This window comes from Podarcis pityusensis, assembly GCF_964106645.2.
Source record: "Podarcis pityusensis genome assembly, chromosome: 3".
Classification (NCBI taxonomy): domain Eukaryota; kingdom Metazoa; phylum Chordata; class Lepidosauria; order Squamata; family Lacertidae; genus Podarcis; species Podarcis pityusensis.
In genome coordinates, this window is record NC_138026.1 from 79,141,316 (window position 1) to 79,160,266 (window position 18,951).

Below are 18,951 nucleotides of genomic sequence, written 5' to 3' on the forward strand. Positions count from 1 at the left end.
TCTATACAAGCAGATTTTCTAATGGCATATGCAACCTGTACTCCTCTCAAGCATGGCTAATTCTCAAAATACAGGGCACTTGTGATTGTTTATAGCTCCTGCAGCTTTCTTGAGGTTTGTAGGCAGCCAGAAAAAATGAGACTCTACTCATAATGGCAAAAGAGAGCCTTACATCAAATAATAATAATAACATACACTAAAACCACCCCTTCATTCTAATTGCATGGAAAATTAACAAAAGAAGGCACTGCTTTAGATCATCCTTCCATTTCAGGACAGTGAGTCAATATAAAGAACAAGGAGATGTAGATGGAGGAGTTGATGAGGCACCACATCACTGAGTAGTGAAATATGGTTAACTACTAAAAACATAAATCTTTACGAAGACAATTACGTCAAGGCATGGTCTGATGTTAAAAGGAATATGGAGATTTGGAGCAAATTAAAACTATCTTTTGGGGTGCGTATTTTGGCTGTTAAACTAAATATTTTGCCAAAGATGCTTTTTCTGTTCCAATCCATTCCTGTTATAGGGAAAACAAGCTGCATTGAAAATTGGCAGAAGGAAATATCTTAATTCATCTGGTCAGGAAACAGACCAACAATAAAACATACACTCCTTATAGATCTTAAAGAAAGAGGGGGATTCAGCCTGCCCGACCTAAAACTATATTATGAAGCAGCCTGCTTTTCTTGGATAAGAGATTGGTGTCAGCTTAAGAATAACGATGTGTTAGATCTAGAAGGGCATGACAACCGTTTCGGTTGGCATGCATATCTAAATTATGATAAGGCTAAAGTGCACAAAGGTTTTACCGACCATATAGTAAAAAATGCCTTAGTTAGGGTTTGGGAAAAATGTAGAAGATTAATGGAACCCAAAACCCCTAGATGGATTTCTCCATTGGAAGCAAAGACTGTAAAGAAGAAAAATATGAAAGGAAGCTGGCTAACATATAACTCATTATTGATAGAAGAGGGTAACCAAATTAAGCTTAGCTGATCTTTGATTTCCTCATATTTCATATCAGGTTGGTTGGAATATCATCAACTCCACAAAACATTTAAACAAGACAAAAAGAATGGATTCTCTAAAGAGCCCTCCAAATTTGAAAAGGAATTAGTAAATAATAAAATTAAGATAATATCAAAGATGGAGCAAATCCTTCTGCACTGGAAAGTCAAGAAGGAGGAGGTCAAGGAAGTCATGATTAGGTGGGCTCAAGATATTGGTCGCCCTATATTGCTGAGTGAGCGGGAAAATCTTTGGAAAACAACTATGAAATTCACAGCATGTTATAACATCAAAGAAAATATGCTAAATATGCAATATAGATGGTACCTTACCCCATCAAAGCTCTCTAAAATGTACAAAAACATCGCAAACAATTGTTGGCGATGTGGGGAAAGTAATGGAGACATGTATCACATGTGGTGGACATGTAGAAAGATTAGAGAGTTTTGGTGTCTTGTTTATGATGAGCTGGGGGGAAAAATGGGTTAACCTTTCTAAAAAAGCCAGAGGCCTTTTTACTAAGCATCATAGGCAATGGCATTCCGAAAAATTTAAGAGAAATATTTTTATATGCCACAGCAGCAGCCCGAAAATTGATAGCAATGAAGTGGAAAGGGGAAAATGCTCCAACTATAATGGATTGGGAAAACAAGTTACAGGAATATGTAGAAATGGTGCAATTGACTAACAGCTTGAGAGGCAACACAAGGTGAGCATTCGTGCAAAAATTGGAAAAATATAAGAGTTATTTATGAAATCACAACAGTGGTATAAAGTCTATGGCAGCATTTGATTGACCCTGGATTAATGAAATATAAATGAAATAAGTCAAAGGTTAAGTACTGTTCTAAGAATGTACTAGAAAGGAAACAAAGGATAAGCTAATAATGTTAGGTATATTCATCATCAGAAAGAAAATACACATCGGGGAATGATAGGAAGTCCAGTTATGTGGGTTTTTTTGTTTTTTGTTTTAATCTATGTTAATAAATAGAGAAGAAAACAAGAGACAGTAGAAATATAAATTACCGTAAGTTTATTGTTTGTTAACAAATGGAGTATTACTTGTATACGGCTGTTGTTTTGTTTCTAAGATTTATACTCATGTCTAAATAAGATGTATACTATATTTGTTGTATAAGATTGTCAATAAAGTATTAAAAAAAGAAAATAGTGAAAATTCATTCGCCTATTCACAGCTCTGTACAATCTTACTCAGAGGTCCAGGACCCTTGTCCTGGTCAAATAGGAAGCCTCTATTTGTGGTTGCTACCAATGAAGATAAGCAACAGCCAGCATTCATACCTCAACCAGGGGACTTGATCAAGAGTCATCTCATCTCAGAAGTCTGGAGAATATCAGAAAGAATAGGAGAGACTCTTACTGTTTTTATTTTCTCCAAAGTGCAATGCAAATCAAAACTTGAGCAGGGATGGGTAAGGAATGTGAGCTATGGAGTATTCTTTTCACCAAATAGTCTGGGGCACTTGCCCCTGGTTGAATATATTTGTTGACCATGCTCTTACTACCCCCAGATCTCCTCCTGCAATGTCAGCTCCTCGCTTGCCATGACTTCTGATTCTGCTCTTCAGCCAGTCCATATGCCCAGACCACATGTGGGTTCCAGGACAGCCCCCACTGGGGAATCATGCTTTACTCTGTATCATGTTAAAACTGCTTTGCAGCCTAATTAGCAAATCAGTAAGCTGCATTAGCTCCTTCTTTGGTTTTGCTAGAAGAGCCCTGCAATATACAGGCTAGTTAGAACGAAAGGATTCACTTCTGTTCCATCTCCAGGGGAGAGGCTAGAATGATAGAGGATAACTTCCCACTCCAGCTGCATGGGAAGAGACAGATTATTGGCACTCACCCAATGAGAGATACCATATTTAAGTCTAGAGTTTTCTTTAAAAATTGCCCACTGCTTACAATTTAAACTATTGCTTCTGACAGGAATTTCAAAAAAGGAACAAAATGAAAGACATTCAGATACAGAGATGATTTGATAAAATCTCCTGTTATTCAGAACACTGCAGTATAGTGCGCGACAAATACAAAGTCAAAGAGCACTATTCAGCATGTTACTGCAACCAACAAACATTACTGAATGGGTTGTTTTTCACACATGAATACATCTGAAAACAAATGCTGATCAATAAGAATGGTTCCTTGAGGGATTTTAAGATGCCAAAAATACAAGCGCAATTTCCAGTTTTTTAAAATCACGTAGTAGGTCTTTTCTTTAAATCCATCGGATCCTTACTCTTGCATATTTTCTGTAAAACTGTGTAAGTTTAGCATGCAAAGCACAATTTTCAAGAACATTCTTAAGGAACAAAGACATTTGCATCAACACAATACAGATAAAGACTTGAAATGCCACCCCTAGACCACAGACTGTACTTAATTTACTGCCACAATGCAATATGTCATAATTAGAACAAATTGGGAACTAGTATCGTTTCCACTAATTACAATGTTTCTCAGTTTTAGCTGGGTAAAGAAGCAATAGCTCATATGTTCTGCCGTAAATAAGAACAATGTCCTAGAACACAGCTAAGTGCCAAACAGTTTAAAATAAATAACCAGTGCAGTGAAGAGGGGCTGAGCAGGACTGGGCCCATTAGCTAAAATGGTACCTCAGGTTAAGAACAGTTTCAGGTTAAGAACAGACCTCCAGAACGAATTAAGTTCTTAACCTGAGGTACCACTGTACTAAAGTCTGTCCCTGCTGAGAGCCCCTCTGACTGAAGAGCAAGATAAAAAATGCTCTAAATGAATAAATAAATTGAAAGTACCTGCCACAGTGACTTCCATTCTAAACTGGCACTTCCAATGTATACATGCTGCCTATCCACAATCCAGAATGATGTCTGCAGATGGCCATCATTGTAAGCCGTCATGTTTATAAAAATCACTTCAGCACCTAAGGAATACAAGAACATAACAGTTAAAGTTGTGCATAAGGAAACAAACAAACAAAAAAAAGCTTACATAGTCAATCACTTCAGAGTTTAACAAGGCCATCTTAAGCATGGAGTTCAGTGGAAGTGGGCTTAGGAAGGCATACTCAGAGATGCAGTCCAACACTGTGCATGTTCACCATGTTCAGTGGGCCTTGTTCCATTACAGGAACTTTATAGCTACATTTATTATCACAACTTTCTAGCTACATTTTGCAGTGTAGGGTAAGGTAGGTATCTGGGAATCTTGTCAAAAGCAAATAATTTTAATAGTCATCAGCTACAGCTCTTCAGAAGCATGAGCTGAAGTAATAAGAGTCCTTCTGGAAGGAAAGTTGGCTAGACAGAGACATAACTACCTGGTCATTAAGAACCACACACTTTCTTTCCAGTTCTTTTTTGTGCAGTGCTCCATGTCCAGTCAGGAAATTAGTTTTTAATCTCTCTAAATCCATTTTCTTGCAAGACTTAGAATGAGGAGGAGGCAGTTCCTCCTCTTGACAGGCACCACAAATTTCTCTGCTGATCCCTAGCCTGGATGGTACATGTGTATAAAGGACAGGGGTAGGCAACCTAAGACCCGGGGGCTGGATGTGGCCCAATTGCCCTCTCAATCCAGCCCATGGATGGTCCGGGAATCAGCGTGTTTTTACATGAGTAGAATGTGTGCTTTTATTTAAAATGCATCTCTGGGTTATTTGTGGGGGATAGGAATTTTTTCATCCCCCCCCCCAAAAAAATATAGTCCGGCCTACCACATGGTCTGAGGGACGGTGGACTGACCCACGGCTGAAAAAGGTTGCTGACCTCTGAGAAAGGACATTTCTTATGCAGAACTGGTGAAACTAAACCCCATCAAAGGCCATCTACTGACATTATTTACAGTGTCAATTGTAAATACATTAACTACAATAGCTACAATAACTAATATGCAAAGATTTCAATGTTTAATTAAGGAAAACTGGGTTAGATTTAACTATGCTTCCTAGAAACCTTTAGAACAAGGTGATTAACTCAAAGCCTGTAGGCCACATCAGCACCCAAAGGCTTTTTGTAGCCTCTAAGACTATCCCAACTGCATTCTTTTTTAAAAAACAAAACAAAATTGCCATATTTTTCGCCCTATAGGATGCACTTTTCCCCCTCCAAAAATGAAGGGGAAATGTGTGTGCGTCCTATGGGGTGAATGCAGGCTTTTGCTGAAGCCATCCCCCCAGCCCAGCAAGCTCTGGGAGCGATGGTGAAGCTGCGCGCAACTTCGCCATTGCTCTCGGACCCGTTCTGGGGGCTGGGGTCGGGCCCGCCCCCAGCCCTGCAAGCTCCGGGAGTGATGGCAAGGTTGTGCAACCTCGCCTTCGCTCCCGGACCCCCAGCCCCGAGGCTAAAAACGAAGCCAGGACAGCGAGTGGGATCCATCCCGCTCGCTGTCCTGGCTTCTTTGCGCTTTGGGGCTCGGGGGGGGGGAATAAAATATTTTTCCTTTATTTCCCCCCCCCCCAAAAATAAGTGCGTCCTATGGGCCGGTGCGCCAGTGCGCCCTATAGGGTGAAAAATACGGTAACCACTTCTGTTTGTCCCTTACTTTAATGCCATATTCATAAATGGTTCCTTGTGGCAACTCAATTAAAAATATAATAATATTAATTAATGAGTGCTCCTTTTGGTCTCCTGCTGTGATTCTGTGATTGTATACCAGCAGAATATTTTTGTTACTCCTCCAACCCCCTTCAAAATGTGTCATATATAAAACATTATTTAATTCAACAATGCACAATTCCCTTAGAAATATATAAAGAATTAATATCTGTTATCTGCACCAGGGGAGTTGGACTAGATGACCCTCAGGATCTCTTCCAACACTACAATTCTATGATTCTGTGATCTTAATAATAAACTAAATGCGTAAGGCAGACAAAGCATCTCCCTATTGGAACTAGCCTGCCAACTTTTTTTTCCTCAGAGGAACAGGGAAAAGTAAGACATTGTCCCCATTGGAATCATTGAAACCCCTTGTGGATTGTTCTGCTCGTCCACCTGAAAGCAGTTACTCACAAGCCATCCCAGCCATATTAAGATCTTCCCACTCTGCATTTTGTAAGATGATTTTCTACACACACAAATGACATGGCCTCCCACCTATAATTCTCTATTCCTAGGAATACTTGAGAATCAAACCGTCAAGAGTTTGAGACACTGTGTTATTCTTGCCTTGCGCTTAGTCAATATGGCTAGAAAAAATATCCGCAGTGCAGTTGAAGGTAATTCAGTTGCAGATGCTTTATACAGTGGTACCTCGGGTTACATACGCTTCAGGTTACATATGCTTCAGGTTACAGACTCCGCTAACCCAGAAATAGTACCTTGGGTTAAGAATTTTGCTTCAGGATGAGAACATAAATCGTGCTCCGGCGGTGCGGCGGCAGCAGAAGGCCCCATTAGCTAAAGTGGTGCTTCAGGTTAAGAACAGTTTCAGGTTAAGAACGGACCTCCGGAACGAATTAAGTACTTAACCCAAGGTACCACTGTACTATGAGAGCTCAGTATGTTTACTTAGAGTCACACATTACAGATTTCATGGAACTTACTTTATAGTATGCGAGTTTAGTATCATTGGGTCTTATTAGAGGTAGCAACTAATAAAGAAGTGCAGGGGTTTTAAAAAATATCTTTACAAGAAACAGAGTACTGTATTGGCCCGAATATAAGCTGCACCCGAATATAAGCCACACCTTTAAAATTGGAAGGGGGGAAAGAAAAAAAGAAAAAATACCCAAATACATGTTGCTCCATTCCTCACTGCTCCTGGCTGCATACTGGGCAGGCGGGTAGGGGAGCCGCACTGTCTGGCGGCCTTTCCCCTTCATTGCTCTCTCCCTTCGCAGCCTTGGGGGAGAGGGCAGGGGACTAAGCCTCACTTTAACTTTTCACAGTGGGATTTTGGGGGAAAAGTGAGGCTTATATTCAGGCCAATACGGTATATATATAAAAAGTAGATTAATTGCTGACAGAAGAACCATTTCATATTGGATATTTTCCAGTGGCACAGAGGTAAAGCAGCTCATCTCCAGGCATTTTAAGCTTCCTTCTTAGCTTTATGCCAAATGTCTGGAGGTGTTCCAGAAGTTCCATTAGTGCAAACCCTCTGCATTCAAATGTGGTTAAGTGTAAAATGGAGGGATGCACAAGTCAATAATACAAGGCTACGTATTTTACTGCACATCTGACTCAAACGTCTAAACTGAAAAATGGCCTGTTTTTGTGTTGAATGCAATATTTTAAAAAAGAGAGATCCTGGCAAGAATGATTTCAGACTCAAGGAGAGTCCAGCAGGACATTCCCAACATGTGACCTGCAAGGAGTGGAGCAATGGATCCACTGTTGCATCTAAAGCCATGCCAGCTTGCGCCAGCCCCCCAAGGAGGAAAAGCCTAGAAAAGCAGGGAGGGTTTCTATGCCAGCTTCAGGGCTCAAGGACTGAGCCACTGGCTCCCCACAACTCTCTCTTTGATGGTCTACTGCCAGTAGCAGAACTGGTAGTAGCAGCTCTCCACCACTGGAGGGAAATTTACTTGCCATTTTAACACCCGAGCATTGAAAGGGTGTGGAGAGGTTAGACTGTTTCCAGTCTCTGCTACGTAAGCATGTGAAACCCACAGAATAAGCAACTTTCAATATTTCTGATCCTATCTTAAAAATTACCTTTTTTTTTTAAAAAAAGGAACGTTTTAACTTATTTTCCTCCCTTCCAACATATATACTCACCACTTTCAGCTTAACATTTAGTTTCATTTATTTTTCCATACCCTTGGGTCTCATTCTGTATGGTGGTTCCTCACCTTTTGCCAAATTTTATTAAAAATAGCTCAAAAACTGTCCTTTTAAAGATTTTGCCAAAAAAATCCTTTTGTGTCTGGATTTTCACTTTTTGAAATATGGCAACCTTACCAATACCCTCACTTAACGATTATTGATGTATATTCCTCAAAATATCAACAATTTTGCAAAAGAGGTGAAGGGGTTTCAGCCATGCATTTGCACAGCCACTATAATAGTGTAATTATACAATTTGACTTGCATTTTATTTATTTTTCTATTAAATTTTTAAAAAATGCCATAATTCATAGCATTTGGAGAATTTATGTGAGTTAACGTTACCTATTTATGTTGCAAAGTTGCACTAAAAATCTACAGTATACCGATCTGTAAAAATGCTTTTAAAAGGTAATATAGCTCTCAATGCAATTTTCCATTGACGACGGATGGCGTCACATTTTTATAACACATTTTTAACATTTTAACTGACTGGTGTAGATTAGTCCTAGGTGGTGGTAGTGAAAAATACTGCTACTTTTCCAAATCTCAGATTACATCATCATACTCAATTATTTTGTCTTTTGTTGGAATGCCACTGAAACAACTACTGGTAACTCATAACGTGTGCATTTAATGTGTGCACATTAAGCTATACACAATCAGCAAAAAACAAATAAAAAGCAGCCAGAAAGGGAGTGGGTGTCCAGGAAAAGAAGCCTTGGCAATTCCACCTTCCATTGAACCCAATGGGTTTTGACTATACATTACTTTGGCTTTAGGCACTATCCCAGAACATGACCCCAGCATAAGCTGAGCGTTGCCTGTACAGTTATAAGGATGCTCTTGATGGCTTCTGTCAACTTTGCTTAACAGAAAATTATGCTCCAAGGAACTGACTACATTTGTTGCTCATGCATTTCAGACAGCAAAGCTATTAAGTGTGTCAATCAAAACCTTAAATAGAACATCTATGAAAATCTGCCCACATTTTATTGCATATCTGTTTACAGAAAACAAAATCAAAGCTTTGAAAAATGTAACTAAAACTTGGCTCCCATACATACGACTGCCCCATTTCTTAATTTGGTACCAGAAAATCCTGCTTTACACTATCAACCATCGCAGTAATGGAATAAGTTTTCTCAGCTTAGGAATACAGCTCCCAAAGGGGAAAAGTCCCTTTTATAGTGACTTCTTTAGTAAAACAAACAGTAAGAGACAAGCGTTTAAGTGCATTTCCAATTTGGAGAGACTTATGTTCCACTGTGGATCCCTGTGCCCTCTTTGTGAGACATTAAGATTTTGTTTTGGCCCCATGGCTACTACTTTCCCTAGAATAAAGACTGCAGAGATGCAGAAAAAAGTATAAATACTGTTTATAAATACTTAATTAATTAATAGCTTTTATTTGCCACTTTTACAGTACAATCCTACCCATGCTTACTCAGACATGAGCAATACTGAATTCAATGTACAGTACTGCAGCCTTAGCCTTTGATATTGTTGCTGCCTACTTACACTGTAAACTTAGAGACTCTAATTTTATTTTTGTAAAGTGTCTTGCATATGTTTCACACCAGACGAACGCCAGATTGAAGCAAACACTCACACACAAACTACTGTTTTGAAGCATATGGGCAGTGTGAACTAAGAAGCAGCTCTAATCACAGAAGATTAACAACAAATTGAGCTGTTAAAACAGAATATAATCTAACTTTTCATACAAATACATCATTTGTCTGGAAGCACGGTATCAAATAATGCTAGAAAATATAATTTCTTTCAACGCAATCTAACATTCCTTAGGTAAGCAAAAATGGAACTATCAGCAAAATACAAAAAGAACACCTAGCTGATCTAACAAGAATAAAACTATGTGTTCTAACTGACCAGAAAAACATGATCCTCTCTTTTACACAACAGCTTGACTTTTGAACAACAGCAGCTCAAGCTGGTGTTAAGGGCACAGGTTCAGGTAAAAAAAAAAAAAAAAGGAGTAAAAATGTAGTACTACTGCTAGTAGTAGTAGTAGTAGTGTGTGTGTTCGTTCTCATTGTCCCTTTGTGGGTTTAGCCTATTAGGTGTTGAGTACCAGACAGTTCCCTCTCTGGTCTAACTCCCCAGCTTTGGAATTCACTTCCCTACCTAGAGACACAAATGGCAGAGACCTTGCGGGTTTTCCACCGCCAAGTAGAAACATTTCATTTTCTCCCAGGCACCATTCTGGATTGCTGCGGCACTGTTCTTATTAGTTGTTTTATTTAATTGTATTTTTAACTGAATTAGAGTGTACAGTGACGCACAATGAGGATCCACTGTTCAGAAATATTCCACTTGACAGTTTGTGAGAAGTGGAGAAATCTGTGCTGTGGTGCCTGATATGTTTAGTAAGATACTGCACACAAATGGCTGGCTTTCTCAGAGAGCTACCATGCTAATTAAATTTCAGGTGGCCTCCATGCTGCTTGTTGAGCATTTGAATGAGTCTTAATGTTGCCCTTTATTAACTGAGGCTGTTAGAAACAGAATCTAGTTCACTCCGCAAGATCTATGGGGGAGCTGGGACCAAAGTCTACCACAATCCATTGGGTCACAATGAATTCAGAAGTGTCAACATTCATATATGGAAGCTCCATGGGAACATAAGGATGATTTTCATTTTTTTTTCATTTTTCCAAATTTGTTTTTCTTTGCCTCTTTAAAAAAAAACACCACCCTTTTATTTTATCTTTATCTAACTTTGCACATTATTTTCTCATTCCAGGGTGACTTACCCTCATTCTCTTGACCATCTCATCACAGGTTCTGGGTTTCACACTTCCCTGCAAAGTGAATGAGAAAATGAGCCTGATTTTGATGCTGCTAGTGAATTACAGAAAAAAATATATTTTAAAATTTCTAAGGTGGGAGTTTTCATTACATTTCACCTCCCACCTCCCAGATAGACCCAATGCATCTAACCCTGGGCTTCAGAATAATTTTATGTTAAAAGCTGTGAAACTGAGTCTACCTCTTTCTAGCTTTTGGCTCTCAGTGGATCTTTGGCAAGAATAAGGTTACATTCCCATAGAGCGTCTAATGTATTGAATGTTGACACTATAATGGTTTAAAGCCTCACTGACCTGAATGCTTATTGCAGAGCATGTAAAATCACTACACATTGCAGAAGGACCTTTTCAATACATGCAGACTTTGACATAATCATCATGAGATAGAAGAAGTGAAGCACTCCAAAATCCGCAGTTGGGCAACACAGTTATTAGGACAAACCACAATGTCTCAAAAAGGTGAGTAATTTTTACAAGTTCTCCAGAGCTGTGCATTAGGCTAGATAACATAAATCAAGGGTTAGAGGGATGACGGAGTGGGAGTACAAAAGTTAGGTTGGATGTTGAAATCTGGAGGTCTGTATACACAGTCTGTAGATGGAGATTGCAAACTGAATTAGTCATTGAAAAGACTGATTGCAGGTGTCAGAATTCTGGGATGAAGAATCAATGACTCATATTTATCAAACAAACAAACAAACAAACAAACAAACAAACAAACAAACAAACATAAACCCCAATTGTTATCCAAATAAAAAAAGCTAAAAAGGCTACTAAAATAGAGCCATGCATTCCAAGCACATAACTGATTACAAGTGAGGGAAAGACCTGGGCAGGTATATGGAATATATGACCTTTCAACTTTTTCAAAACCTATTATTTCCAGGATTAGATTACAATTGCTACCATCCCTGACCATGGGCCTATCTGGAGGATTCTGTGCTGGTTACCCCTATGATTCTGTGATTCTATATGCTTACAAAGAACCACCAGTCACCTTGATCATTAGTCTTTTGTGGGAGAAGTGAAAAGAGAAAAGTATTGGATTTAAAAAAAAACCATTGCAATAGCACTGTAGCAAAAGTGTTTTCCCAAGTCAACATAACCATGCAACCCTCCTGACTTAATAGAATTATCAAAATTATTGGAATTGGTCTCCCCTTCCTTAAACTTTTGCTCATGTCATATTAGTGATTAGCAACAGTTTTAGTCTCTAGTGCATAACTCTAGGACATGGTTAATGCACATAGAAAGCAGCAGTGGGCCACTTTAAAATCAAATGCATGTTCTAACCGATGTGGTTCTTTCATTTGGCACATAGATATTGAAAATGTAATGACTGTGCTATAAGAAATTTATTTTTCTGTAAATTTGGTGAAAATCTGATTTTGCTGCCACACAGATGCACATGAGTGCATAAAAAGAGCCCGGCTGGATCAGACCAAAAGCCTTTCTAGTCCTGCATCCTGTTTCCCACGGCGGCACACCAGGCTTCTTATGTGAAACCCACAGGCAGGATGTTGTTCCTAAGCAACTGGAATCCAGAGGCATGCTACATCTGATTTTGAAACATAAAAAGGCCCAGATGTTGTAGTCTCTCACCAGGGAGTTAGTTTCTCCATTCTCCTGAGGAAGGAGAGGGTTGAGGTGGTGGGGAGATTGGCATGATATAAACACACCATCAGGAGCACTGGATTGGCTCTGCTGTTGCACTAGCACTGTGCCAAGCTCCTCATTGACACTTGCCCTCTCCCTACCAGTGACCCGTCTGTCAAGGAGCTAATGGCTTTACCCCATGCAGCAAGCCACTTCTGATGTAAGCAAAGAAGGCAACAATGTCTGGTGCTATCTTGATATCAAGGAAACAGCTTAGAATTATCACCTTGGAAGTTTGGAATCATGTGATACTGACACCAGCATAGTACTAGCGGTCTTGAATTGTATTTGCCTTATCATATAATGAGCAGGACACAGACTTGCTTTATATCTTAAGGATAACAGAAAATAAATATCTGTTGCACTCCTATTCAGTAACCAATCTGTCTTGAAAAAAATGAGCCTGAAAGTCTCAATAGTGCTGTTATAGCAACATTTCTACTAAATGAAACAATTAAAACCAATTGAAATTCTTAACTGCCAGCTACAAGCCAACTAAAAATGTCAGTTAACTTGGCTCCATATGGCTCACACATTTGACTTTGGCTTGGATCCTAAGAGAAGTTAACTTAAGTAACTTTGAAGCACGCAGTATTGGTACATTAATATTTATCCATTATAGTGCTGCCCTAACACACAAACCATAAAAGCTAATGGATGTATACTATACCCACATAAGGTATATTATAAGTGGCACAATGAAGATAAACAATTTGGCTGTAGGAATAATTCCAAGAAACCCATATTCACCAGCAGTCATGTGATTATAATAGATTTCTAGAAAACGTAAGAATAGCTCCGCCGAATCAGGGCAGTGGCTCAGGTAATCCAGCATTCTATTCTTACAGTGGCCAACCAGATATCTATGTGAAGCTGGCAAGATGGAGCTGAGTGCAACAGCTCTCTCCCCCATGAGGTTTCCAGCAACTGCTTCCCAGAAGTATTATTATTAAAAATGAGGACACAAAATACATGATAAAAACAAAAACAAATAACCCTCCTCACACAAATGCAATTAAAAGACCAGCATAGGCTGTTAATCAGCCCAAGTCCTGATGTTTTTGCCTAACACCTAAAGTTATGTAATGAAGGTGTCAGGTGAGCCTCCCTGAGGAGAAAATTCCACAAATGGGGAGCCACCACAGGAAAGGCCTGTTCTTGTGCTGCCATGCTCTGGAGCTTTCATGGAGGAGGCACACAAAGAAAGGCCTCAGATGATGATCATAGGATCTGAGTTGGTTCGTATGAGGAAAGGTGGTCCTTGAGGTATTGAGGTCCTGAGCCGTTTAAGGCTTTATAGGTCAAAACCAGCACTTTGAATTGAGCCTGGAAACTAATTGGCACCCAGTGCAATCAGGCCAGGAACTGTGTAATATGCTCAGACTGTCTTGCCCTGGTGAGCAATATGGCCACCGAATTCTGCTGAAATTTCCAAACCACCTTAAGAGGCAGCCCTACATATAATGTGTTGCAGTAATCTAACCTGCCCTTACAGAAGCCATGCTAGTTCAGCAGCGGCAAGACTTGCTCTTCTATATGCTTGGTTATCTTATCTTTAACAATACCTCTCACTAGTTTTCCAGGGGAAAGTCATAGAATTGTAGAGCTGGAAGGCAATGCAGGAATTTCAAACTTAAGCTAACTAACATAATTTCCAGGAATCCCCATCTCCCATTTCCCTTTTTTAAAATTGGTGTTACAGTGGTCACTTTCCAGTCATTGGGTATTGAGGCTGATCTTATGAACAAGTTGCTTTTCTAAAATATAGAGAACTCTTGGTTGGATGCCATATGGATCCAGCAATTTTTCATTTCCCCCCTTTTGTTTATTAGGCCTAGAACTTCAACTCTCATCAACACCATTTTTCTCAGTTCCTCAGACTCCCTTTCTATAGAAGTTAGTTCAGGCACAGTGGTTTGCCTTATATATTCTGCTGTGGAGACAAATACAAAGAATTCATCCACCTTCTCTGCAATCTCATTATCCTTCTTTATCACACATTTGATTCCCTTGTCACTCAGGGGTCCAGCTGCCTCTCTTGCTACTAATGTAATTAAATATTTTTGTTAGTAGTGGTCTTTATGTATTTTAGCAATATAATATGCTCCTCAAATTCTTTTTTGGCACCCCTTATAGCCTGATTGCATTTCTTTTGCCACAGTTTGTGTTCCTTTTTTGTTTTCATCATTTGGAGAAGACTTTCATTTTTTAAAGGAAGCCTTCTCACCTCTTCTTCTTTCTTTGACTCCGCTAGTTAACCATGCTGACATCCCCTTGGTACTTTCCCTAATCTGCAATATACAATACAGTGGTACCTGGGGTTACATACGCTTCAGGTTACAGACTCCACTAACCCAGAAATAGTACCTCGGGTTAAGAACTTTGCTTCAGGATGAGAACAGAAATCGTGCAGCAGCGGTGCAGCGGCAGCGGGAGGCCCCATTAGCTAAAGTGGTGCTTCGGGTAAAGAACAGTTTCAGGTTAAGAACAGACCTCCAGAATGAATTAAGTTCTTAACCCGAGGTACCACTGTATTAAAAGCTCAACTGGAGTGCATTTTAAACAACTGCCAAACATTTTTGAGTGATTTGATCTGCTTGACTTGCCCTTCAACTTCATTTTTACCAATTCCCTCATTTTGGGGAAATTTCTTCTTTAGAATTCAAATGTTAATGGATTTGATTTTTTAAGGCAATTGATCATTTAGATTTATATTAAATTTAATAGCACTATGGTCACTGCTCCTAGCTGGCTCAAAAACACTTATATCTCACACCAGGTCCCGAGTGCTTAAGTCCAGGGTCTTTGTTCCTCTGGTCAGTTCCATGACCAACATTTAGGGTATCTAGAAAATTTCCCTCTTTGTCATGACTGGAACACATACGTAGCCAGTCTATGTGAGGGTAGTTGAAGTCATCCATCACTGTATTTTCACTACTGGATGTTTCAGTGATTTCATTCTTCATTTCAGGATCTCCCTGGGATCATAGGGACAATAGTATGTCCCCAGTAGTAAATTACTCTTGGGGACTGGTATCACCACTTACAATGCTTACTGTGAAAGTCTTGCCAATCCTAAGCATTGTGTTCAAAACTTTTAATCTAAGAGCACTGCTTCCATAGTGAATATCAGTGTTTTAAAAAAATCCAGCTACTTTAAACATTTTGAAGTTCAGTTTATCTAAGTGGGTAATAGTTATGCATGTGTTTAACTTTCCCACAAAAATTAGTTAAACTTAAAAAGGCTTCATTTTTTAGGGTGCAATCCAGTCAATGATTTTATGCATTTAACTTGGGCCTATATCAACATCCCACATATTAAGAACAAGCAAAGGCAACTCTTATAAATTAATGTGAATATATAGCAACATAAAAACCGTGATCTTACCCTTGTTTTTCAGGTCATTTAATAATTTGGATTCCTTGTGAAGAATATCACTCACTAGTTTGATCTCTACATTTTGAGACAACAGGTCTTGCAATTTCTCAAACAGATGCTGCCCCTTGTAGGAAAAACAACAAAGGAAACATGCTTGGGAATGATTATTAGACACACAAAAATATACAAAATCAATTAATATACATTCAGGTGTCTATTTTGATATAATGTTTTATGCTTCAGTGGAACTTGAATCTGTCTTCTGAAAGAAGCATTTAAAATTACTAAATCATGATGTACATAAGAGGCATCATAACATTCTGTGTCTACAATAAGAGCACTTTGCAAGGTATGCAACTTCTTAATGCCATGCAGTTAAAATAATTTGAAATCCCTGCTCAGCCATGAAGGTCTCCAAGAAACCCTAAGAAAGCAACTATCTCACAGCCTAGCTTATTTTGCAGAGTTGTTATAAGAGCAAAACAAGATAAGGGGATACTGCAATCTTCTCTGAACTCTCGGAATAGGGTGATGGTGAAATCTAAATAAATAATTTCTCTCGTATATTTTGTCACTTTGCAGTCTCAACTCCAGGGAGATGCTAAGATCCTCACGTAGGTGGAATTTCACTCTGGATTTATTTATTTTGCTTCAAAAATTTCCATTGATGCAATAAGAGCATGGCAATGATTTAAGCTGAAGTGCTATCTTACACAGCAATGTGTTCTAAGGACAAAAATAGATGCAACTGTGGGAGACCAGTTCACTGTTCACATATTTTAAAGAACTGGAACTTACTTCAGAGGAAAACAGAGCATGAGAGGTTCCAGCTCTGCTCAGGGACCGAGCCATTTCCATTATAGCCCCTGCCCACCCTGGCAACCCCTTGCTTTACATGTGAATGGGATAAACACATAAACAAATGTGATATTGCCATGTCATCGTATATAATTCGGCCCTAGGATGCCCAACTGCTGGTGGTTTTTTTCCTTCTGATATTTCTGAGAATCAAGCTCTTATATGCTGGCCATGGCTATGAAGCTTTAGTCACTGCTCTCTGCATGTTTTAAAAAGTTTTATTAAGAGCCCCTTATACCACTGTGCAAGGACTCCTTTCTCTTGAAGACAATAACAAACTGCTGTGAGTGTCTTACATTTCATGAAAATCTCCCCCCCCCCCAATGTCAACTTATAAAAACTGGGAGGAGGATATAAAGTCAAGGAATCTGAATTTTCCACGTATTATTGAACCTCCTATAAGAATGCTTAACAATGTTCCCATTGTTACAAGGTGTCATATTTTGTCATGCAACAAATATGGAACATGCAACCCAGTATCAAATGAAAAAGAGTATACCATTGCAAGTTCTATCCTAAATACATAAATACATAATTTTATTTGTATGCCGCCTTTCCGTATTTCAAACCATGCTCAAGATAACTTGCAACATGAAAAAAAATGTAACTACAATGCAACAAAAGTAGCAATAAACAATAAATTAAACTTTATAAGATACACAACCAAGCTGATCAATTTCCACATAAATCACAAGATCTAAAATAAAGAAACAAAAAACCAACAACAAAACAGCAACAACACCCCAGCCCAAGAGCCATCCTTGTCCAGAGGCTTCTTGCATTTGCTGAAACTGGACAGTGCATATAGAACTTTGCATATCAGCAAAGGTTTTCTTCTTCATTTGACTCTAGAGAAGCTCCTCTTAGTTCTGCTTTTTGGAATTGGATCTTTATACTCCTTCACAACTTCCACAGTAGCCCTTGCACTAATGGCATCAGCGCCAACAATGTCATCATTATAGCTTTACATTCTACTGCATTTGTTTCAATGGACAATGTGCTATTGTTTGAATCCAATAGTGGTAAACAAAACTTCGAAAGAATGCTCAGTTAGAGTGACCAAATGACTAACATCTGGACCTGAAAGTTTAGTTGTTATTCCTTAAAAATGCAATCCTTCATCTGATTGCATGCCACTTAAATCGTACTGATCTGCATCTGATGTATTATAGTTGGAAAAAATAAATGGATCTGAAAGATCCTAAATGACTGCTTCTGTTTTAAATGCTATTATTAATTCCCCCCCTTTTTTTTTTTGTAAAATTCAGCAATTAGACATGCGAAAGCTGCAAAGAATTGTCCATAAAGGGGCAGGCTAAATAAGTAAACTTATTGATTCTAAGGCATTCCTGATTCAAACCCTTTGGATCTCAGTTAACATGTTATACAGTTATGATAGATGTTATGTGATAGGAGGGGGTAGAAGGTAGATTTGGATCTGCTGGATCTTCCTGGGTGATTTGCAGGAAATTGGAAAGGGTTTATGACTCCCAACTATCTAACAACAGCTGAAAAACGCACTCTACCCTAGTTTGGTTGCTTAAATATGAATGCGGGGTGTGTTTGATAAAACAGCAGTCGGCACGTGTGAACTTGGTTCAGGTACTGATTGCAAATTTGTGCGCTTAGCATGTGTTCAGAGGCACGCTGTTTCTTAATTCTTAGTGTTCTTCCACTTGCTGGAGCCACTATTTTGCACCTAACTCTGTTTGGTGGATCTCAGGGGGTCTGGTAAACACAAATTAGATTCCATGTCTGCCCATCCCTGGTAGATGATATATGAAAGCATGAATATGTTTACCAGTTGAAAGTGCATGGCAGTGTCTGCAGGGTTGTTGTTGTATTCTTTCTTTTCATTTCTTTTTTTAAAGAAAATATCATTACAATAAAATATGAAAATATTTCTGTGCTAGAATTAGGGAGTGTCTCTCTAAAATCTGTTTTCCAGGACTCTCTCCATTTCGTGTGATCTGAAATTAGGAAGAAATGTAACTCACATTTAAAAGTGAATTTACCAAATTCACAAACTGAAGTGCAGACTTCCTTTGAAACTGGAGGTTCTCTGAATTTTGCAGTGCTGTTCTCCAGTCAAGTAACACGTACGAAAATGCATATATTAGAGTAAAGTTTGCATAAAATTCATATGTTGGTGAAAATAACATTTAAACATGCATCATATTGGGGGAAATTGCTTACAAAAATATGTATATTTCTTAAATCTGCATACAAAAGTATGTTTATTCAGAGAAACATTCGCTAAAATGCTGAGGGAGAGAAACTATTCTAGGCAACTGGTTCTTACAAAAAGGAAGTCTCATTTTGAGAACAAGCAAACAAGACGTTCTTAACAAAACCATATCTCAAGAGCTCAGACACAGAAGAGGATGAACAGTAAAATGCAAACCAAGCACCTGATCAAGGCCATGAACATTTAAATAA

The 18,951-nt window shown here is 38.8% G+C and overlaps 1 protein-coding gene across 4 annotated transcripts in view; it reads right to left on the minus strand.

The window, feature by feature from the left end:
* The window catches only part of PLD5 (phospholipase D family member 5), an 87,315-nt gene that overhangs the window by 15,284 nt on the left and 53,080 nt on the right, over positions 1-18,951 (minus strand). For 3 of the 4 annotated variants that reach the window (XM_080997738.1, XM_080997739.1, XM_080997740.1), the window contains 2 exons: positions 15,664-15,778; positions 3,814-3,941 (listed from right to left, as the gene is read on the minus strand). In XM_080997738.1, coding sequence (XP_080853864.1) covers positions 3,814-3,941; positions 15,664-15,778 — 243 coding nt within the window. Of the gene's footprint in view, positions 1-3,813; positions 3,942-10,565; positions 10,614-15,663; positions 15,779-18,951 lie in introns of those variants that run through there. The other variant, XM_080997741.1, reaches the window with a different exon arrangement.